At 39.9% G+C, this 23,123-nt stretch overlaps 2 protein-coding genes across 3 annotated transcripts in view; one reads left to right on the forward strand and one right to left on the reverse strand.

The window, feature by feature from the left end:
• The first annotated feature begins 439 nt into the window (after positions 1-439).
• On the forward strand, positions 440-9,975 carry LOC113484195 (lamin-L(III)-like). Of its 2 annotated transcripts, XR_003399174.1 has the most exons (12): positions 440-615; positions 1,587-1,712; positions 2,622-2,792; positions 4,112-4,237; positions 4,361-4,581; positions 5,282-5,507; positions 6,426-6,533; positions 7,376-7,492; positions 7,592-7,687; positions 7,799-7,869; positions 9,204-9,233; positions 9,799-9,975. XR_003399174.1 is itself a non-coding variant. In XM_026856440.1 (10 exons), exons 1-10 carry the CDS (start codon positions 502-504, stop codon positions 9,829-9,831), a joined length of 1,338 nt encoding a protein of 445 aa, XP_026712241.1. In that variant the 5' UTR covers positions 440-501; the 3' UTR covers positions 9,832-9,975. The 2 variants fall into 2 exon arrangements, 1 of the variants encoding a protein (XP_026712241.1); XM_026856440.1 differs by lacking the exons at positions 7,799-7,869; positions 9,204-9,233.
• A 3,225-nt stretch (positions 9,976-13,200) lies between these two features.
• The window catches only part of SH3GL3 (SH3 domain containing GRB2 like 3, endophilin A3), a 54,021-nt gene continuing 44,098 nt past the window's right edge, over positions 13,201-23,123 (reverse strand). The window contains exons 7-9 of the mRNA XM_026856441.1: positions 21,161-21,264; positions 19,833-19,960; positions 13,201-13,996 (exon numbers count right to left, since the gene is read on the reverse strand). Of these exons, the coding sequence (XP_026712242.1) occupies positions 13,791-13,996; positions 19,833-19,960; positions 21,161-21,264 (438 nt within the window). The 3' untranslated portion in view covers positions 13,201-13,790. The remainder of the gene's footprint in view (positions 13,997-19,832; positions 19,961-21,160; positions 21,265-23,123) is intronic.

Below are 23,123 nucleotides of genomic sequence, written 5' to 3' on the forward strand. Positions count from 1 at the left end.
CAGCGGTGCCTTTTCGTGGCCAGCAGGCAGCTTGCCAGGGAGCTGGTGGCAGCCTTTGCTGAAGGGAGATGTCTGTGTGAGCAGCCTGTTCCGTGGTGGCAGGTCACCGTGGTCTGGTGAACTCTGGCTTTGAGTGTGACTAGGCCCTCCCTGTGGAGACGGGGGTCTGTGCCATCCCTTGGCTCTCTGGCTGGTAGTGCTGTGGAAAATAGCTGGCTTCCACGTAGGATTCACACAAAATGAGCTGGAAACTGGGTCAGAAATCTTTCTGGTTAAACAAATGATGCTTGTCTGAAGGGCCTGTCTGGTTTGTTTTACAGCCCACCCTGTGCTCTCACTGCAAGTGTTAACCTCTTTTCTCTCAGTTCTGCCACAGACCCCTGTGAAGGTAAACATATAAAAAACAAACTTTCCCCCTTGCTGGCTGCAACTTATGAGTGTAAAACTTTAACTTGTAGGAATTCAAAAAAAGAAGCGGATTTAAACCTGGCACAAGCTCGTATGAGAGACCTTGATGCTCAGCTGAATGCGAAGGAAGCTGATTTGGCAACAGCTTTGAATGAGAACCGGACCTTGGAGAATGATGTTCGTGAATTAAAGGATCGAATAGTCACTGTAAGGCTTGTTCTGGAGTTTCACCTTTGCTTTTGTTCCTGAAGCTTTTGCTTGCTTTTCCCCAACTAGTTATTAAGCAGAGAAAGACTGTTATCTATGGCAATGGCAGGTGGACAGAAAGATTTCTACAATCTTGCTGAAAGCAAATGCTCCTGATAGTTGGTCTGTTAAAACTTCCACTTGTTGTGGGTAACTTTAATTCTATTATGACCACAGTATGTCATGTTTATTGTTCTAAGGGCAAAGCAAGTGGAAATGTGTACTGCTGTAGCACCTGTAGTGTTCTCTAACATGTCAGCAAAGGAAGCATTTGATGGACCCTGCTTCACTATGCTTAAATCTAGGTAGAATAAATAAGTTCTGGCTACTTTTTTTGTAGTCTCTTGTGCTACTAAAGATAACTGAGTTGCTACTCTATCAATGCATTTCTAAGAGCATAGCTTTTGTATCTTCATGCTTTAATGTGATCCTTGAACAAGCTAATTTCAAATCTTTGGGATGAAAATTTACAAGGGTTTTTTGTTGTTTTTTTAATTGTTAAAGCAGCAGACTCCAACAGTGGAAGTGTACAAGAGTTTGTCAACATAGGCTGTATTTGGGGGATGTAATTTGTTAAGCATCAAACAAATTACATCAGAAGTTATGGAGAAGTTTGGCCTACCTGGCGTTGTGAAGGGATGGAATGTACATGGATGGTACAGTTGATTCATCTGAAGTCTACTTTGAGGAGCCACGTTTAGCTGGTGTGATTAAGGGCTGATCTGTTGGCTTTGTGGGAACTCTGGTCTATGTAACAGATAGGGTTCTTTCTGTTGCTAATATGCTGGATCCCACTGAAGTAAGAATTTAGAGTAACCAACTTTAGTGTGTTTTGCTATGGAGTGAAGCTGAATGACCTGTGATAAGTTGACTGTCTTAGTTTGTAAAAATAACCTCTCAATTTTGATTATCCTAATGTCTCTCTTTTCTAGCTGAAGCTGTCACTGGAGGATGCCAAAAAGCATCTCCACAGTGAAACATTGAAGAGGGTGGACCTGGAAAATCATATGAAAACTTTGCAGGAACAAATGACATTCCAGAAGCGCCTTCACGAAGATGTATGTTTTAGCTTATTAACAAGGATTTTTTTAGGTGTCCATGATCCCTGGATGCACTTAAAAGCAATGTTAAGATGTGCTTTATCCTTAAAAAGGTAACTAGCTGAGTCAACCTATGACTCCACCAGTCAATAAAATCCACCTAACTAGGAAGACTTCAAGAAAGTACACAACCTCATGTTAACTGGCATAGTACCAATAGGTATCTGGAATATGAGATAATTTTCTCACACTGCACTTCTGAAGGTAACTACAATCCCGATATACTACTTTGTGTAACTGAAAGTGCATATATTGAAGTTAAATGATTCCAGATGTTTGCTAGAAGCCTAAAATTGAAGAAGTTAAATCTTCTTTAATAAGCAACTTATGTTCCCTACTTCCTTAACACTTATCAAAGGTGTCTGGTAACCTTTGTGTGAGAAATCAGTACATAGCACTAAAACCCATGTGAATATTAACTAACTTCCTTCTGACTGGAAGGAATCTCAAAGTCTGTGGTTTAAGTGATAGAGAATTCCAGTTTCTCTAACCAACTGCTATTACTTTGAATAAAGCAAGAATAGGTGAAGTCACAGTGCTGACAGACTGAAGTGTATATGCATGTGTTCTAACTAAAGAGAACCAGAGAAATCAATCTAGTTCAAAAATTTAGATTTAGTTGAATACAAACTGCTTCATTTATTAGTTTAAGCAATGTTGGCAGTGAGATAGCAAAACAACCCAGCACAGCTAGCAAGGTAGAAGTATCCAACCTAATGGATGAATATCTAAGATCTGAACAAAGTTGATTTACTGTACAGTGATAAATCTGTTCTGATATTGAATGACTTGTTAAGCTGATACAGTAAGTCCAGTCTCAAATCAAACTGTATTAGCTTGCTTATTCTCAGAAATTTCTTCTCCTAGGAGCTTAAGGAGACAAAAAGAGTCCATGAGAGCAGGATAGCAGAAATGGAATCGGACTGTCAGAGGGAACTTGAGAGTAAGCTCTTGAATGTTCTTCAGGAGCTCAGAAAACAACAGGAAGAAGAAATTCAAGGCTACAAAGAGGAGCTGGAGCGAACATTCAGTGCAAAAGTGAGTCAATAAAAGATGCCAATAAAACAAAGATTAAGTTCTCTGCACCTTGATAGGATTAAAGTCACACCAGCAGAAATAGCTGACTGATGGAGCCCTTGCATTCAGTGCAGAGCTTCTTGGCAAAAGTTGTTATGGAATTTCAAAGCAGTGTCAAATTTGACAACTTCTATGAATGCTTGGTCCCAAACAAAACTGGGTCAAGCACAAATACTGTCACTTTAAGGAGTTATGTGGAAGGGCTAATTTAATGAAGTTGATCATAATTCAGACTTCTGACAAATCTGAGAGCTTGTCTGACAAATTCAGGACCAAGGTGTGCTATGTTTGTATTAAGTAATTTCAGTATTCTTGAATAACAACTTGATCTACTGAATATAGTTTTACTAAAATGCATGAAATAAGGTACTAGTTCTACAAGAGCACTTTTAGATGTATGAGTGCAAATGTCCCTTCCCAGTTGCTAGTGGTGGATAAGGGGGGGAGAGGGTGGCTTTTGGAAGTAGCTCAACAGTTACTCTTCCAGAACTGGTCTGGTCACCTCCTTCCCAGCACTAGCCACATACACAGGAAAAAGTAGTACTTTAGGATTATCTTCTTGATAGGCAAGATCCCAGGGGTGTATGGGTTGGTTGCAGTGTACAGCATTGGTATCTTAAGCCTTCTTTAATACTTGGTGCAGAATCATGTGATTTGCTACTTCTCTCAAGAAGTACCTGTGTTCATTTCTTCCTGGTTCTTCTGACTTGCTCTATACTCCTACTCGCATGCCAACTCAGTGAGTTCCTTTGGATGCTTCTGTCCCGGTTTCCATTGGAAGTTCTCCTCTTGTAGGAGCATAGCTTTACCTTATCCTTCCTTTAAACATCTCAGGATTAAATTGCTCTAGAAATAGCTCAGTGCTGCTTACAGTGATGCAGGAACTGTTTAGTAACAGAACTTTTGGGGAGGAGCAATAGATTGACATGCACACCTAATGTCCTGTAGCCCCATGCTTTGACAAGCAGATATTAAATGTATTCTCCATTGTTCTGGAGAATCAATTTATTTAACATTTATACAAAGTCTTTATGCATCTGTAACTGAAATATCCTAATCCAGCCATTTTCACTACTTGATTATTGCTGACTTTTTGACATGCATGTCAAACTTCTGTAAACCTCCCTGAAAAGCAATGAAAAACTTTGTGGACTTTATTGGTATCTGCACACTTAAGTAAAACATAACTGCTTCCAGATGTAACAGCTGGAAATCTCTTGGTTTTCCTTATTTAAAGTACATGTTCATAAGCAACTCGGTAATGAGTGACTTATCCATAGGTGGAGAATGCCCAGCTATCTGCAGCAAGAAGTAGTGACTTTGCCAATGCTGCTCGGGAGCAGCTGATCGAAACAAAGATGAGAATCGATGCTCTGTCATCTCAAGTTAATCATTATCACAGCCAGGTACTATCTTTATTTGTGTAACCTAAGAGTTATTTTAATGTAGATACCCAATTCAAAATATTGGCCCCTCCTCTCTAATTTTCAGTTATGGTTTAAGTGATTTGTCTATCCCCTTAATTTTAGAATGCTGCTTTGGAGAACAGAGCAAGGGAGCTACAGGAGATGCTGGATTATGATCGTGATCTCCATCAAAGGTGTATTGCTGAAAAAGAGAAAGAAATGGTAGAAGCCCAGCAGCAGGCACAAGCACAGTTGGAAGAATATGAACATCTCTTGGATGTGAAACTGGCTCTAGATCTGGAAATAAATGCCTACAGAAAGATGCTGGAAGGAGAGGAACAGAGGTAGGCTATGATGATATCTTCATATGGAGATGCTTCTCCCGAGATCTCTACACTTACTAACTGTATGCTCTTCAGAATGTGGAGGAGGCAAGAAATAAATACCTAGTATGTCATTAGTTCCATAACATTTCTTGAAGCATAATTGTCTGTAGATTGGTAGATGTAGGATGTAAATACATATGGTGTAGTAAGATGAAGTAATTTGATAAACCCAGCTGATAGTGTTCAAATGTCCATTAGACATCCCTCAACTTTCTCCAAAGCTTTGTGCTATGTCCTAGAGAGATACCAAAGACAGTGCTCAAGTTTTGTGCGTGAAACTGGGAAAATGTATCAACTCCCAACTATCCAGACACTGTCTGGTGAGAACATGAGCTCTCAATACATGCTAGGAAGGGTCAGACTTTAAACTGCTTCCACTAAAGATTGTGTCTGTAGAGAATTTAAAGGAATACTTACTGCAATTAGGAATCTTTCCTTTATCAACATAAGCTTGCTCTGAACTCTAGGGCTGGAGCTGTATTCCAAACTCAACAAGCTATTTAACTACACTTGCCATTAAAAATAAAATCTTATATTGAATACTTTAGGGGAAGCTTGGATATAAGAATCTCTTAGGCTTGGCTATAGTGGGAGGATAGGACTGAGAAGCAATAAGTATACTGGATAGTCAAGTGAATGTTATCCAACTCCCTTCTAGGCTAAACCTGTCACCCAGTTCGTCTTCACACAGCATTGGAACTCAAGCAACAAGTCAAAGGCGATGGTTCCTGCATGGGAAGAAAAGGAAAATGAAAGAGGCTAAAAAGAGAAGGCATAGTGCTGGGTTTAAGATTGTTCAGCATGCTTCATCTTCTGGAAATGTATCTATTGAAGAAATCGATGCAGACGGGAAATTTGTGAAGCTTAAAAACACCTCTGATGAGGTACTTTTGTTCATTCAAGTCTGCGTGACCTTCACTGTGATGTATGACTACTTGTAAAGCAACTAGTAGCTTAGTGAGAGATGGCAGTGGGGAAGGATGAAGACATGAGGGAAGAGCACTGCCAAAAAAAACCTGAGTGGGGACTTCTCAGCTAAGCTGGCTGCTGTCAAGAGAAGACTATAGAGACTGATTTTTTTCTTAGTACTGCAAGGTGTTGTTCACAGGGCTATCTGGGAGGTGCACTGGGGTTACTGTGGTGCAGAAATTTTAATGCCTTCTGCTGTTACTCATCAGATTGAGGCTAGTGCCATCAAGAAGTACTACTTATCCTCAGTGAACTAAAGGTGCTTGGTAAATTGGATAATGAGAGCTTTTTATTACTTGAAAATGTTTAAAACAGCTAAAAGGTTGAATAGACCTGGCTGTGTAATCCATGCAGAGGGTTTATCTGACCCATTAGATGATAATTCTTTGCCTATTTTAGTCTGCAAATCCAGAATTATTAGAATTAATCCTGAGCGTCAAAACTTGTGGCTGGTAGCTTAGACACATCAGCCTGAGATGCCTTAAATCTTCACATGCTGCTATGTATGTGTTGTCTACATGGCCCAAGCTGGGAGGTGGGCATGACAAACTTCATTTATCAGCATCTCCCTGCTAAAGAGCATCATGATCCCCCTTCAACAGAAGGCAAGAATAGGTGTGCCTAAACTTGTGGGACTAAGAGTAATCCTAAAGAAGTACAGGGAGAAATCATAGGGTGGCTTTAATGGAAACTTGAAGGCTTCCTTTGAATTGATCAGATTCTTGTGTGCTGCAGGAGTGGGACTAAAACTGACCCTTGAGTCTGGAAAGAACTTTGCACTTGTATGGTATGGTGTTGGTCTGTAATACTGAGAGAAATTTCTTATCTCGCAGGATCAACCACTACATGGATGGGTGTTAAGACGACATCTTGGAAATGTGTCAGATGTAACATACAAATTCCCATCACAGTTCACTCTTCAGGCGGGCCAAGTAGTTACAGTAGGTAGTGGTTTTGTAAAATATGGAGCTCTGTTCTGAGATTCATGTAATAAGGAAAACCAGATTGATACTGCAAGTGCTTAAGGAAATAAAATCCTTCAGGTTTATGTGGGGAGGGAGATGGGAAAAATCCTTGATTTGAAATGCCAGTGAAATTTTCCTTACAGCTAGATCTTGGATTGAACTTGGATCATCCCAGACTGGGATGTGCTGTTATTGTGAACAGACTCAATATATTCTAGTTTATTCTTAGGGTTGCCCATACTCTGGTGATTTCATAAGTTGTGTAAAGACTTACATTGTTGCTAAAAGTTTTAGTCCACTACAGTTCAGCTGAGCTCATGGCACTAAACTAAATAGTAGCTTTAAAATCACACTCTTAAGTATGTTTAGATAGTGGTCAAAGAGCCTAACTCTACACTCAGTACTCCAAACTCTGTACCAGCTTGCTCAAGAGATCTGTGAATGACCCTGGGCTAGAGGCTATCTTGTATCCACAAATGGCTGCCACGAGTACGCCTCTAACTGTGGCTTGGCTCTGACTCAAGCGGTATGTGTCCAAGCAAAGCTACCTCTACATCAGCTAGAAGCTGGTAACAGCCTTTTCTGCACTTAATGTTTTACAGTATTCAGTTAAAAACAAACAAAAACCCCAAACCAAACAAACCACAAAAACCACCGTTACTGGTAGTCCTGAGAAGAACTAACCTGCCAGGGATCGCAGTTCTGCTTGTTACTAGACATCTTTAGTACTGAAGTATTTAATAGTTAGATTAGGATTCAGTCTAACATATATAGCTACAAGTAAGATTATTCAGAAGCTCACTGTGAATCTGTTGCAGATCTGGGGTGCAGCTGCTGGTGTAAGCCCAGGTCCTACTGATCTGGTCTGGAAGTCTCAGAAGTCTTGGGGAGCTGGGGATAGTATTGGTGTTACACTCATCACAAATGATGGTGAGGTAAGTGAGACGGTAAATAAACCTTACTGTCCTAATACTCAACTTGTTTGATGTGCTTAATTCTTGAGGGTTCTTGATGGCAATTCAATTGTACTCTAGGAGCTCGCAGAGAGGAAGATAATGCATATACCCAGAGAAGAAAGCAGTGAACAAGATGAGGAAATAACTGGAAGTGAAATGGAGCTTTCATCCCAGGTAAGCTGCTTGCAGTTTAAATCCATGCTATCCAATGGCCATTTTTCGTAACTCTGAAAATACTTCCTCTATCCATCTTCTACAACTCTTTAACATTTTTCTTGATGTCAGACCAAAAGAAGAAGAAAAAAGAAATGTTGTTTGGTTTCATGATAGTGGTTCCTGTGAGCATCCTTAAGCAGGTGAGATCGTGAGAATCACGCTTGTCATCTCATAGAAAACTTGCTTCATTCATAGTGCTGCAGTCTCTTGTCCCATGTAGGATGTAGCTTGCATGGCTTTGCATCAGAAGTGGAATTAATGTTTTGTTCATTCTCTAGTTGAGTATGATCAAATAGTAGCATTAACTGTTTGGTCTCTTACCACTGACACACTAAAAACCATGAGCTTCAGTGTCTGTTCCATCTGCACGTCTGAGTATGAATAAAATTAAAAGATCAGAATGCAAACACTAACCAGAAATATCTTTACTTACCTGACACACTAGTGTCTCTGACTTGCTCTTAACTTAAATTCACAGTGAAGAAACCTAGTATTTCCATTCAAAAGTATTAAAAGGCTGAAATCAAAGTTCCTAGTGTATTGATTGCCTAAGTCCCTCTTAAATTCAAGCACAAAACAGAGGCACTTCTGTTACAGCTCATTTCAAGGAACTACTTTTTCTTCTTTGCTGTGTGAGATAAATATCTCAGCCTTGCTTCAGTTTTAAATTCTTTCTTGAATACTTTCCAAGTGGAACTTCAGCAGAGATGCAGGTCATGCTAATGGAATTGACGTAGTTAAATGGAATAAGCCTATTTTGTGCCCAATATACTTATGACCCTTGGGCCACAACTGGCATGTTGTAATGCCCTGTGAAAGACACTCGAGCCCCTCCAAATGGCTTTTGACTATGTTAAGTCTGAACTTCTGCGTATTGGCTGTTCCTAGTGTACTTTGCTTTATTAGTCAGGTATCTTTAACAGGACTTTCAAGGGCTTGAAATCAGTTATAACTGAACAATTAGGGACTGTACTTGACTCTTTTGACTTGTTTCTTAGTAGCACTGAGTCCCTTTTGCTAGTACAAACTCCAGGGCTCTAAGTGCAAGGGGATGCCTAGCTATAAAGTCATTGCTTGGTTCTGTTCCTTGTCCTTTTTTCTAACAGAAAATCTGGGTTGATATTTATTAGTACAGTGCCATCTGGCTTAAAGGATGTTTCTCAGTCTCTTGCTGAAGGAGGGTGAGACCCCATTAAATACAGTATTGAGAAAAGTTTTATAATGCTATTCTGGCCTTTGGGCTCTTAGTGCACAACATCCACCAAAATCATTGAAGTAACACGAGTGGAAGATTTAGGCTTATGAGGAGACTTACTGATACAAGCTTTGAGTTCAGGGTAGGGCCTCTCCTCAAAGTTTTACTGGTGTCTTTTGAAGGCTCTTTATTTTATTTGACTAATAATGACTTGTTTGGCAATCAATGATGAAAAGCAAAAATAACTTTTTTCCTTATACCTCTGATCTGTTTTACCAGCAATTTTTTAATAGTTTTGTGACACTTATGGTAAGAATCAGTTCTAATACTATCATTCAAATGTTAATGTCATCCCTGTCTGAATTCCTATCAAACTTGTGTCATTAGTACCTATGTGCTTCTGCTGCACTGATAATTTGGAAATAATGGCAACTTAGTAAAAAAGTTGACTTCTTGCATGTGGTAAAGTGATGCAAAGGAAGCATGCTGTGCTTTAAAGGAAGGCAGGGTTTCCATGGCTTTTGCTTTTACCATCCTAACTAGGGTAGCATGAGTCTGCATGCCTGTTAAGTTTTGATGTTTCAGAATGGGGGTACTGATATAGTCTGATAGGCTCTCGTTAGGGTGTAGGCTCCTCATGTATTGCATGGGCTCAAACTCTGAAGAGCTTGTCCTCTTTTCCACACCCCCAAACCATCTAGTATAGTTAGGGTACTGCCTCTCTTGAAAACCTGCTTTGCTTTGTGAATTTAGTCAATAATAAACCACTAAAACCATCACATACCTATATGAGGATCAGTTAGGTAACCAGCAATAAATACTAAGTTTGTACACATACTAATTAGCCTAATGTCTTCACATCTTATTTCTGCAGCGAAGTGAGGATTCTAGCTGTTCTATAATGTAATGTGGACAAGATGATGGTCATGTGAAAACACTTCTGAAGAAACTGTGTCTGTTTTGGTATCTTCTGCAATATCTGAAACTTGGAATTTGCATCTCCTATCTGACCTCTTTATATAAAAAACCCCAACAATGCTGGCTATAACATGATGAAATTTCCTACTTTCTGATACTGGACCCTGTCCCTGGATTCACTGGTACAAAGAGCAGTAGAATACAAGCTCCATGTGAAGCTACCTTCACTTTAACACAAGGATCTGGTTTCTATGACCTGCTGAAACAGAGGAGGGTGCACAGTTTACAAAGCTCCTAAATGTGTGCCCTAGAAGGATGCAAAGTACTTGGCAATAAGTGTGAGGCTGCTTCAGCTTTCTCAGTATTTGGATATGGTGTTTCTCCAAAGGTAATCCCTGTTTTAAGCCTGAGTGGGAAACTGGGCCACATCACACCCCAGCTTGCACCTTGAACAAGTCTGAGCTTGGCTGAGGTAAAACACTATCCTGAAGATTGCTGAGTGAAATGTTTCCTGCTCAAGATCCTCATGCTGAAATACATGAAACTGGTCTAGATCACTTGCTAGAGAACTTCCTAGAGTAAAACACTTTGAAAGTTAGTTGTAAAAATATTGTCTGTTATTTAAATGTACTGTTTCTGTTTTCTAGCACCTGGAAATCAACCAGTTTCAATATTGTATATTCTTAGACACAGTGTATCAACCTTAACTTGGACAGATGTATCCTGTAAATGTGAAAAAGCATCTCATTCCAACAGAGAAGGTACTGTAGCAATATTAGCACTTTCTAAGGGGCTAGAAAAAAAAATGCTGAAACAAAACCTACCAACTCTGTAGTAAAAAGGTGCATTGAAAATACCTGCTCTTCAAGTCCTCCTGTACTGAATCTGTGCAGTCTGCAGTACTGCTTGTGTATGTCTGTTGGGCAGGCAGGGGGAATATTGCCTATTGGCCAGTATGTACTTTACTGTAACTTTCATAGCTCCGTAGTCCATGTAAAGCCTGACCTATACCCTTCAAACCAGGCAGTCAGCCTCTGGGGACACTACATTCAATTATTCTTAACTACTTTCTACTGAAATGCTTACCTGCTGGCTCTATGGTGAAGAAAGGGCCTTGATGAGCCACATGAAGAACACTTCTTTTTAAGAGCATGAGGGGAGCAGCTGACATTGCAGTTTCTCCAGATGCTGGAATAGGCTTTTTTTTGACTGCCTCTTACCTTGCCAAAGTATTCAGATTTAAATTAAAGACCTGTTCTGTGTTAGGATGCAGTGGTTAAGGTGAGGCTGTCCTTGAACTCTCAAATTATTTATTTGATATTTTTGAGACATCAGCGGTAGATGCTGGTTTAATACTTGTGTTTCAGCAGATCTGAGTTCTTGTTGTACCTTATGGCTCACATAGAAATAGCTGCTACTATAACCCTGCTCTATTTATCTTGATTTCTAAAACTTTTTTAACTAATAAAGATATTTTTCATGCATATAAAAGCAGTCTTGGACTTTATTTCTAAGTTAAATAATAAAGTTCTCTGTTCATGGATCTTGAGTGGTTCAAAAGACTTTGAAGCAATAAACCTGGTGCCTTTAGGGAAGATTCCCTGCAGACCAAAGAAACCTTTCAGAAATACTGTGCTGCCCTGTTTATAAAGATAGTATTATCTATTTATTTTTATTTGCTAAACTATGAACTTGATTTCAAGAGGTATCTTCAGTATTTCAAATTAAACCTTTCCATGGCACAAGGGAAGGATGATGCACAAGTGTGCAAGCCTTGACAGGAAATAGGAGTGGTCCAGGATGTTTAGTAAAACCAGCAGTGGTCCAGGAAACAAGATCTACTTATCTTTACTCCACTATACAACCTCCATAACAGCTGAAAAAAATGGTGGTTATTATACAGTCTTAAAGGATGTGTATTAAAGAATCGGTTCTGATGTGCATGGATCCTATTGTGCAAACAGTCTTTGTAGCAACCCTGAAGTGGTTGCTTTGCTGTGACCTCTCTCTCTACTTTATTCCAGTCAACAAGTATAGTGTTCTTGACTTGCTTTCTGCCTCCTACTTTTGCAATAGCTACTTCTGTTAGATGAGACCTTGATTGCAGCTGACCAAGGGCAAGCTGCCTACTGCAAAGTGTATGGAGAATTCAAACATTTATTATGTGTGTACATATGCAATTTCTTCCTCTCAGGAGTTCTGGTGAGTCAAAATATTTCAATGTGTCTTTTCTAGCCTGCTATGGATTGGTGAGACTGATACAGGATGGGGGAAAAAGCAAAAGCAGCCATGCATTCTGATTACTTAAACCCTTGCAAGTCATCCCTTGCATCAATATTCAGAATTACATTCTGAAGTTTGAATTACATTTAAAAACTAGGTCAGGAGAGGGTTACTTTCCATATTGCTGCTCTAATAACTACTAGGTAGGTACTTGGAAAAGGGCTTTTTTTTTTTTTTAATACAGTTAAATTCTGAGCTGATGTGCCTTAAGTAGCAGGCTGTAGCCCAAGCTGCAAAGAATAATGCTCTACTTCTCTTGTGACCATTGTGCAAGCCCAGGCTAGAGCTGGGAGAAATCAGACAGCTGTGCTGTGATTGTCAGTCAGGGGCTATTTATGATTTTTAGAGGGAAAAGGTACTGTACCTGTGATACACAGAAATTCTTTCTTCTCTAGAGAATCGTTTCAGCTGGACTGCAGAACTCTGAAACTCTGAAGCAGGACTCAAGCCCATTTGCCCATAAAGAATTCAGTGCTCTTTTCATCCTCTGTTCCTTTTCCATGTTCCTCAGGGGCTAGTGAATTTTTTTGGTCATTGCTACATCTGCATTTACTAAGCAAAGCAGAAGGCTAACAAAAGCAAATTAATTCAGTCTTCATTTTGATAGTACTTAAGATGCCTGAGTCTGTCCTTCATTTTAAGGAATTTTTTTTCATACTGTTAGTTACAGCATGTCTTTCCCTCTCCACCTCGTCTCCTCTTTCTCTTCCTTCTCTCTCCCTTTCAAATATAAAAAGTAGGAGTGTAATGGCTTTTCATTTCTTGGCAGTAGTCACCAGTGATACTCACCTATTTATCTCAATGGACTTCCATACAAACCCTGTGGAGCAAGGACCACTTAGTTAAAAGGAATTTTTCTCTTCCTGCTAGAAGGAAAACTTTAGCAGACATTATAAATGCTACACAATCAGTAGGAAGACAGCAAGATTATTAAGAGGAGGTAATAAAACTAATACTTTGGTTTTATTGGTGCATTTTTAATGTAGCATTTTCTTTACTTAAACCTGTAAGCAAAGGTGACCTCCAGCTCAAAAACAAATGCCAGAACTATAGGAGTAGAAGCAGCAACCATTGGTCTTATCCCACAGAAATATTTATTCGGTTTGGTCAGTAAGTTATAGGAATTCTCAATGCTGAGAGCTTGTACTTAGTACAACAACATCATAATATTGACAACAACCACTTTGCTTTTTGTCAACATACAGTGTGAAATGTGGATTAACTCACAATAAATTACAGTGTGATCAATGAAAAGAGCTTAATTACTGATGTCATTTAGGAACTGGTTACAGTTAGCTTCACTTACAGTATTTTTAAAAATGGTTTTCCATAGTAAAATCATTTCAGCCAAAGATTAAAAAAACCACAACATGTACCCTAATAGCAAGGAAATGCATTTTTGGAGCAAGTGTGAGCTACCAGTAAACACTTCATACAGTGATCTTCAAGGCACAAAGCAAAAAAACTGGGTATGGGTTTTTTTGCAGGTTGATGAGTCAGGGAAGGTGAAATTTTTTTGAATATAAAATAAATACATTTTAAAAAGACGCATACAAAAGTCAGTAAGTCAGTCAAATAGCAAGGCTTTCACAGAATGCCACACTGACAGAACATTTGTGAATCCATTTCAGTCATGAAATCACATTCACAGCTTGAATGACATGATCACTGAGGCAAGGGAACCATCACTTCAACATAATTAATGGGGAAGAAGCCAGACTCTCCATTTAACATCCCCTCATACCAATTCTCATCAATCTGATTGGTCAAAGTTATGATGTCCCCTTCCTTAAACCCAAGCTCGCCTTCATTTTCTGGCTCAAAGTCATAGAGAGCTTGGCAGCAAGGCTGATCCATGTGCATTGAAGAACCTGCCCCCAGTGACAGAAGAAAAAAAACCTGTATTAATAGAGCTTCACAGCATACCACCAGCCACTAAGCATAAAACAATGGGTCAAAAAGTGTAGCCCCAGCTGTCATGAGTTCCCCCCTAACAGTTTTTCCATTGCTTTCACCCATCAACATCTAGTACATGTAAAAATTAATACTAGTTTCTGTTTATCCCATAAATTCAGATGCTACTCTGTTTTCATTTTGAGTTGACTTCCCTTTCAAAAGGACATTTATCCCAAAGTGGTAGTTTAAGTAATTACAGCTGTCAGACTCAGTATGGTGGCTGGGGGAACTGGAAAGGTAGGAGTTGAGGAAGCAGAAGAGTCAACAGGAGAAGTGACAAATCATTTAAACAAATTGTGAACACCTACCAGAGGGCAGGGGCTCGGAGCCAGTCCTACAAACACACACGTCCAGCCCGGAGGCACCACCTGGATTTTCACACTACGTGTGCGCTTGCAGGAGCAAGGCTCCAGCTGCTCCCGCGTGGAGGCTTCTACCCTCACCTCACTTGAGCAGTGACAGTCACTTCTGAGTTACTGCTCCCCAAGTTTGTGTGCTCAGATCCTTTGTTGTGCACATCCTTCATCTGAACTAAAGCCAGGGTTATGCTAGGAACAATGGTGCCTGTCAAACTATTTTACAGATTAAAAGAGTTTTCCAATACAGTATCTGGTTGTTCTTGTGACTTACACTGTTTGCCTGGCTATAAAGATCTTCATTCCAAATTACTCTTTTAAAAAATTAATGGTAACATAATCATAAATACATACATTTACAGGAAAACAAATATAAATCAAAGTATAAAACAGAATCACCAAGAGCAAAAGTTAACCTTGTAAATACAGTCACCTTTTATTCATATTTATGCATACTAACTGATTCTAATAAAATGTAATCTAATGTTCAAATTGTAAAGCTTAGCTCTGCGGCCGAGGACTAGCCAGACGTTCAATTGAAGTTCAGCCATAATGGATTTTTAAAAACATACACAGCCTATCCAAGTAAAAGTCTAGTAATTTGAAATATATTTATAATGGAAGAATAAGAGAAGAGATTTCATGCTGCTGCTGTGTAAACAGTAATAAAACACACTATAGCATGACTAGTCTAGAACACTCTCGTACTTACATTAAAGCAGTTAAGCCCCTTCCTTACATATTAAGTTATTCAGGTCATCTTATTTGGAACTTTGCAACAATTCTCAAATATTCTAGTCTTGACTCTCTCCAAACTATGACACATGCTAATCATGCAATCAGTCACCTTGAGGAATCATTTTTGGCTGGGTAAATCTGCACACAGTTGGTAATGCAATACAGATAAAAGAGCTAAAATGTTAAAAATGCATGCAGAAATGCATTTTAATCTGCTAATCATGGTCATGTGTAGAAAAGTATTGAAAAGTAAGTGGTCAGGCATCTTCTAGTAAAAGGAATCAGGAGCTGTCTCTTATGGAAAGCAGTTGACAGCTACCCTGGGGATCAGTATATGAGAGAAGGTGAAAGCATCTTTTAAACTGGCAGTAATATAATTGGGATTAATATTTGGTGTTGAAATCAGGAAGTAGAAATTTCTTTACTATTTTGTGGTTAATTTTTATCCTTTATAACAGCAGAAGCAAGCTTTTATCTATAACAGTGGAAGAGAACTGTCAACACAGAGCTGTCCCTCAGCAAACCTCCCCAGAACACTGGTGTAACGATGCTGGACTAGCCCCCTGCTGCGGAAGGCATGGGCTAGTGACAACGTTTTACAAACTACATCATGGCTAGTCTAATACACTGATACAGGTGAAAGCTTCATTCTGGATATATTTTTGCTGAAACAGTCCAAGCAGAAAAAAAGATGACGACCCAGAGTTTCCCAGGTAAAATGGACCGATTGTGTTCAAAAATAGCTGAGCTATTTTCAGTCTTGGCCAAAGTAGAACTGGTACCAGGTCACTAGAACTGTCAACAGCAGAAGGCCATGCTCTGAATAACTGACAAAGTTCCTTGCTTTCACCAGCTGCTCTGATGGGGCTACTTTATTACTGCAAGCCAGTTAATTTCTGACAGTAAGGTACCTGATATGAGATGGATCACATTTGGTTCATTTTAAGCTCCAAAGAACTGAAAAGAAACATCTGGCAGCCTGGAAAGATTTTAAAATAATGGTCACAGCCAGTACAACCAGTTTCACTCCAGGCTGTAGGATCAGTCAAAGTCTTCATTAGAGTCAGGCAGCTGCTGCTACTGTAGACTCTAATGAGATGAAGTTTCTCTGACAAAGGTAATGGGGGCAGCACTGCCTGACAGTCTGCAACACACATTGTTTAACATCGCAGAACTGGTGACAGGATCCCAGCCTTTTCCTGTCTATTAAATACTTGCACATCCTTTCCTGTTGCAGAGATTTAAGCTAAAGAAATGGCACTCTTTTTTTCTGCAAACAGGGTTTACGTTAATTTGCAACACCGTGCACACCACCTTAAATTTCTCCAGTTGTGGAGTTAAACGGTCACACTTCACTGTCACGTTCAAAGGTGACTTGTTACTGCTCTCCAGACCACTCAAACCTGGACAGCACAAAACCAGGTTAAGCAAGAAGCTGTCTTTGATTTCTGGAGTGTTACAGGATGAAAACAGAATGCAATTCAACCTTGGTTTGGGTTTCTGTTTGTTTACCCCAAAGGGAGTTACTGCTTGTACCTGCATTTACTCTGTCTTCCATATCCCGCTGTATGCATATGGTAGCAAAATTACACTTTAATAATCACAAACTGGAAGTTTTCTAAGCTAATTAATCCAAGTTTCCCTCACAGCTGATGTCAGTAAACACTCAGATGCTTATGCTAAATTCCAGCACATGGCAACCAGATCCATTTAATTCGCATCACAGTCAAACCTGACAAACAAAAAGAATGAAAGGCATGATGTAATACAGTATTTAAAGAGAGTTTTAAAATGAGCCAGATGATTCTCATAGCTGCAGCTGATTGAGGAAAACGGAATTAGTACAAAGATACAGATTTGTTATCGGTGCTTAATCAAAGCAGCTAAATAATTCACAACATTAAAATGAGGTTTCTGTGAATCTAGCCCTGCAAATGTGTGCAAGTCATTAGTAGTAAATAATCCCCACGTGTTAGGGACTGTACAAAGGGAAATACTGTTTTTGCTCCAAGAGGCTGATACTTCACTTGAAAAGCTATGGTGAAACACAGGAAAAGCCGTTTCAACACTCAGAACTGGCTTGTGCTGAACGCATTGCAGCTTGCTTTGAACCGTCCTGTTGATTTCCACAGGCTGGCTGAATGCTCAGATACCACTTACCTTGAGTGACAGTATCCGAGTAAATAAAGGTCGACATTTTGACAGGGCCAATGTGTAAACAGGGGCAATTAAGCACGAAAAGTGCTTGTTTGTGTAGGATGAAGAAGTCAGTTTTCTAAACAAAAAAAGAGGGTGATCATGATGCTGTTCCCCCTATCACATGGAGACCTTAAAACATCTAACTGATTTGCTTAGAGCTGCCTGGTTCACATTTCTAAATCACAGACCATAAGTCTAATCTGTTTCATGATTCTGATTTTAAACAGGAACAGAAAGGTTTCCCCATTTACAAACAGGGCATATTGACTCCACTGCAGCTCCACAGAAATCCATACGGATAACTTTTGAGTAGGAAGAGATTAAGAGAATGAACAACAATTTCACCAATGATTGTACTTGCTGGGGAGATAAGGAGAGCATCCACAGCTTCTTCAGGAGGAAAAAAACATGACACATGCTCTGATATTATTAGCAACACTAAGCATAGCAACAATTATTACATACATCCCATTCCTCCTTTTCATCTCTCTCATGGTGGTTTTATTTCTTTTCCATTCTGACAGCGCTGAGCGAAGCAGTAAGTGAAAATCCATCGCTTAGTGATACACAAGCAGCTGATGCAATAGTCCATGAATGGAATCAGTGAATGGAAGTGGCTCACTCCTTCCTTATCTTAGTGACCAGTGGTCAATTATTTTTTAACCATAAGCAACCCTGAGAAGTCACCTAGTCTGTCTTTCTCCCAAAGGCAGGATTGATGAAAGGACATGTTGGATCAAGTGCTTCATGGCAGTGATAAACCACTGTAATACGATTTGAAACTCTGGTCTGACACACTAGTTTATGTACAAATGCTGAATCTGAACCTCCTTTCTCCACTGCACACACAAAGCAGAGAAAAAGCAAGCCTATGTAACTTGACAAGTAATTAATAGGGGCCTAGAATTTTTATACTGAATTTTTAATAAAGACTGTTATGGTTTTGCTACTCTCATCCTGATATGCTGTGAAAATACCTAGGAAGTTACTGACTGCTGTAAACATCCCCAGTGCTTTGAAATAAAATGTGTGCTTGTATCACATAGCCTTAGTAACCAGTGGTTTGAATCGAGAGGAGTGTATGAAGAGGGGGTTGTCTCCCTCAGTCCTACATTTGACAGCAACACACAAACTGCTCTTAGCACTTGGCAGCACGGGGAGCTTCGCTAACACACCCCCAAGTAGCTTGAAGCACAAAAGGAACAAATTGAAGAATAAGATCTTGCAGGGTGGATTTATGCCACCAAACTACTGCAAATCCCCTTCAGTGTGGATTGTATAACAGCCTCATCTTGTAGCAGAGTGCAAGAAAAGTAAAGACATTAGAAGGAGTATGAAGTTACAGCTCCAAGCTTTATTCTTTCACCTTTAGTTCTCTCATTTCTCTCTCAACAACCTTTAAAAAGGAACAAGACTGGAGGGAAGAAGAAATTGGAAAGTGAGGAAAAAAAAAAAAAGAGAAAATAAAAGAGCTCCAGGAAAAGATCCTAGATACCATGCCAAGTAGAGAAGGGAACCTTTGGCTTACTGCTTCCCCTCTATTTTCCTTACAAATAATGTTTATGGAAAAATTTGGGTTTTTCATTCTCTCTTCTTTGCATATTGTTGTATTTTGTGGGTTGGCTTTTTTTTTTTTGGTTTGTTTTTTTTTTAATTGATCTTCTCTAATCACACACTGTAGCCATTAAGGAGATAGGGCAAAATAATTTTATCCATGAGATGACAAAAAGCTATTTCAATGAGTAGTATAACCTCACTAATTATTACCATTCACACAACTTTCAACAGCTTTCAACAGCTGGGTTTTTTGGTTTTTGGTTTTTGTTTTGTTTTGTTTTGTTTTTTGTTTTTTTTGTTTGTTTTGTTTTTTTTGTTTTTTTTCTCGGAATTGGGGCCCAATTACAGGAAGGGATCCTACTCATACAAAAGTAGGTACCTATGTACTTCATAAATGCACACGCTTTGGTGCATACTTTAGGGGACAGTGAAGTAAAATATGTTAATAAAATCACTAAGGGTGGGAAACATCTCTCTGAATTTTACAGGGCTAATAGTTAAGATCCTGTACTGATCATTTATGGTCTCTGACTGGAGAGAAATTAGCATCTGGAGGTATTCCAGACAGCGATCAAACACACCCACCTTAGGCATCCATCTTTGCAAGAAATTAACTGTTTTCTGCAAGTGCCTCTCCCTCTCTCTCCTCCTACCCTCAGTGGCAATACAGAGAACCTAGAAGACCAAGCAGAATGCCACACCTGAATTTCAGATGGGCGAGAGATCATTGAGAGGAACCGTGTTTCACAATTCCCCTTCCAAATCTGGGAAACAAACTGAAGTCAGATGCATGGATACTTGACACCTCATGGATCCACTGTTCTCAAGGTACAAGGAATACCTCAAGCAACAATCTGGCAAAACATCTACAGACATGTTAATCATGTGACCATAGACTTACCTGATGATTTTATGGAAGAACTATAGGCAATCCCATTGTGCTGCTGATTATCACCAATTTCCAGAGTTGTAGTTATTACAGGCTTTGGCTTAAATTCACGCTTAGGCCTACTAGATGCTACATTTATTCTGGAACACAGAGAAGAGTGGCAAGAGATTTACCTTGAAAGAAGAAATGCTTACAGAGCTTACAGTCAGGTTCAGTGCTTTGGTGTTTGGAAGATGGGGGGAAAAAAAACCCATCTTCTGCTGGTTTTGTTTTTACACTTTTTGTGGGGGTTTATTCACTAAAAACTGCTCAATTCTCATGCAGGATTTGAATTTCAGCAAGTCCCTATTTTATTTAATGCTTTGGTCCCACTGACAGAGGCACAAAGCTTAACAGCCTGAATTTGAGAAGTGCTGAGCATCCACAGCTGCCACTGAGTTCAGCAGAAGTTTCAGGAACAAGCTCTCTGGAAAGTTCAACTGCAAATGACACATGCAGAAACGCAGCCAGGACAGAGGCCCCGGGACTGCATCTCACACACTGCCTTTTTATTACAGAAAAGGGGAAACCACCGTTCGGTCAGCTCAACTGTCTCAATACCTCTTCCTGTAAGTGCACGTGGCCCAGCTGAGACCTCCTTGTCTCAGTGTCCCCTCCAGCTGGGACGGTGCAGGGCATCTACAGACACAACTACCCCTGTGCCAGTGCTCACAGCCACCACGTCCACCCTGATCTCAGGAAAGCCCCAAACACTTATCTCGACTCTGCGACTGTAACGTTAGCATTACAGGTGACACTCAAGCCATTTAGGTCTCCTGTTGTCTGTTTTCCTCTGTATGACACATAACAAATTAATGACAGCAGCATTATTTTCTTCCATTGGGATGACACAAAGTGTCTGGGCCTTTCCTAAGTGCATTACACCACAGCTGTGTTCTTAGCCAGCTGGCTATTTTCTTAGTCTGCTGCACAATTTTTGTTATACCCCTTAATCTCAATGAAAATAGGCCAACTTCTCAGCAAAGCCTCCAAAACACAACTCAAAGTAAGCAAGTTTAAATAAACCTACAAATAAATGGAGGCTGTCCTGATTAACCTCCACAGATGTGAGTGATTCTGCACACACTCAAAGCTATCTGGGCAGATCCTGCATTACATTAAAGGCTCACAGTGCAGCAAGAAGTTGCCAGGTGGCAAAGGTTTAAAGCAATGAAGTCCAGTAAAGCACAGAGCACAGCAAATGTGCATCTGTGAGATGGTGCTACAAGATCTGTTGCTCCAGTGACTTTTCACATTTGTGAACCCCAGCTGCAAGAGTTTACTGATAGGTTCAGTCTTACCGGTTTTGCAGCTTGCTCTGCAGATCCTCCAAAATTTCTGTGGATTGTTTATGGTAATCTAGTGCTGCTTCTACAAATACAGCCAACTGGCTAACTTGTTCTACCTGAAATATAGAGAAGGAAAATAGTTGTAAGGAGCCTGCAGTACGTTCAGCTGAAGGATAAACAGAGCATTCAAAGCAGACCTGGTATCTCAAAAGACCACGATACTTTGTGGAGGTTATTGAAAAAGAGCATATGTGATTCTATCAGAGAAATTGCCAGTTGGAAACTGAACAAAACTGAGGTGTAACTTTTAGTTCACTAACTCAAGGCTGGGTCCTTGAGTCATTTCCTTTCACAGTGTGCAAATCCCTCCTGCTTTCAACTTACAAGCCAGCTGTCTGTCAACACCCAAAGCCTGAAACATTTAAAAGGACATGACCCTTTAGCAGGTGAAAGTGGGGCTTTTCTGATCAGTAATGTTGGAAGAAATTACAGCGTGACAGCTCTTATGACGCAGGCCCATTAGTGTTTATTAGCAGTGTTTACAAACTACAGTTCTGGAATGATCTGGACTTAACTCACTAGATGGCAGCATTTATAAACCAATAAATGAAACATGATTTATCTACTTGGATTTAAAAAGTATCAGCCAATCATTCAAAAATATGATTGCTGAGGAAAGGGAGAATGTGAAGGAGAAAGAAAAATCAAAATATATTTTGTTCAAGAGGTACAAATAATATGATTCCCCTAACACAAGCTGAAGATCAAGCTGTACTGGGGATGGAGCAGTAACATTTATTTGTCCTCTTCCTTTAAGATGACATTAAGAAGACCCCAAGAAGTGTGACATGTCTCTACTTCATCATGTTGTCTTCGGACACTGGATCACAACAAGATATCTGAGTAAACTTTCTGCAATGTTTTATGGACCCACGGCAATTTTGTGCTATGCTTTGTATACTTCTATACAGTTAAAAAGATTATTAAAAATTCTGCTGGGAGTCCAAGAGTCACACAGCATAACAGAAATGAAATGCACAGAACCAAATCAACAGCTGATACAATTCCATCACAGTCAGAAGACAGTAATGTGAACCAGCTGAGGACAGCGCACAAAGTGCCTGGGGTTTGAATGGGGCCGCCAGAGAAAATGGATAGACAAGGACTGCCCAAACAAGATGACTAAGAGCCAGGAGGGATATGGAATTGTGGATTAGGCGAAGAGACAGAGAGACTGACAAAGAGCCAAAGAAACTTGAGGGACTAAAAGCCACTTAGCAAGAGGAGCCTGGGACTGGCTAAGTGGGAAAGGCAGGAAAATGGATCTGGTAAGAAGTGCATGCAATGGTCTCTATGTAGGAGGTCTGGAACTGGGTGTGCAAAAACCTGATGAGAAAGATGTGGATCAGGACAGAGTCTGTGAAAGGCACCTGGCAAGATGGCTGGGAATCTGAGCTCAGAGAACAGATTGTAGGGCAAGGAGACCAAGAAAGGGAGACATTTGGGGAATTGGAAAGGATGGGAAGGAAGCGATTGCAGTGAAGATCTCCGCAAACCCAAAGACAGTCTGGGGTTAGACAACAAGGCTGTAAGGAGAAGTCTGAGGAGGACAGACAGACTGGGTCAGCATGGAAAACAGAAGGGAAGGAGCACAGTTTCCTTTAAACAGAAACAGTAGGATGTGGGTATGGAATAAACCTCGAAAGGGACATTCAGTTCACTCCCTCCCAAAGGCAGAATCAGTTATGCTAGAGAGTATAACTCATCAGTCGTCTAGTGGCTCAGCTAAACCATTTTAATCCACACAGTTTTATCTTCAGTTTAGTGCTTTGACTAATGATAAACACTGACACATTTCTCAGCTGCTTATGCAAGGCAGAATTATAAAACACATACACTGCAACCAGGCAACTGGTAGAGCCTACAGTGGAACAACGTGCTGATATTGTTTACAGAGGATGTTACAATTTTTGCT

Source organism: Athene cunicularia (genome assembly GCF_003259725.1).
Source record: "Athene cunicularia isolate RWA chromosome 10 unlocalized genomic scaffold, athCun1 chr10_part1, whole genome shotgun sequence".
Classification (NCBI taxonomy): domain Eukaryota; kingdom Metazoa; phylum Chordata; class Aves; order Strigiformes; family Strigidae; genus Athene; species Athene cunicularia.

What these genes read in the sequence shown, in the direction of transcription:
- LOC113484195 (XM_026856440.1), top strand. Translation starts at nt 502, where the DNA reads ATGAGAGACCTTGATGCTCAGCTGAATGCGAAGGAAGCTGATTTGGCA. An exon ending in AGAAGCGCCTTCACGAAGAT is followed by an intron (nt 1,713 to 2,621) that starts GTATGTTTTAGC and finishes TTCTTCTCCTAG; the next exon opens with GAGCTTAAGGAGACAAAAAG. An exon ending in TCATCACAAATGATGGTGAG is followed by an intron (nt 7,493 to 7,591) that starts GTAAGTGAGACG and finishes ATTGTACTCTAG; the next exon opens with GAGCTCGCAGAGAGGAAGAT.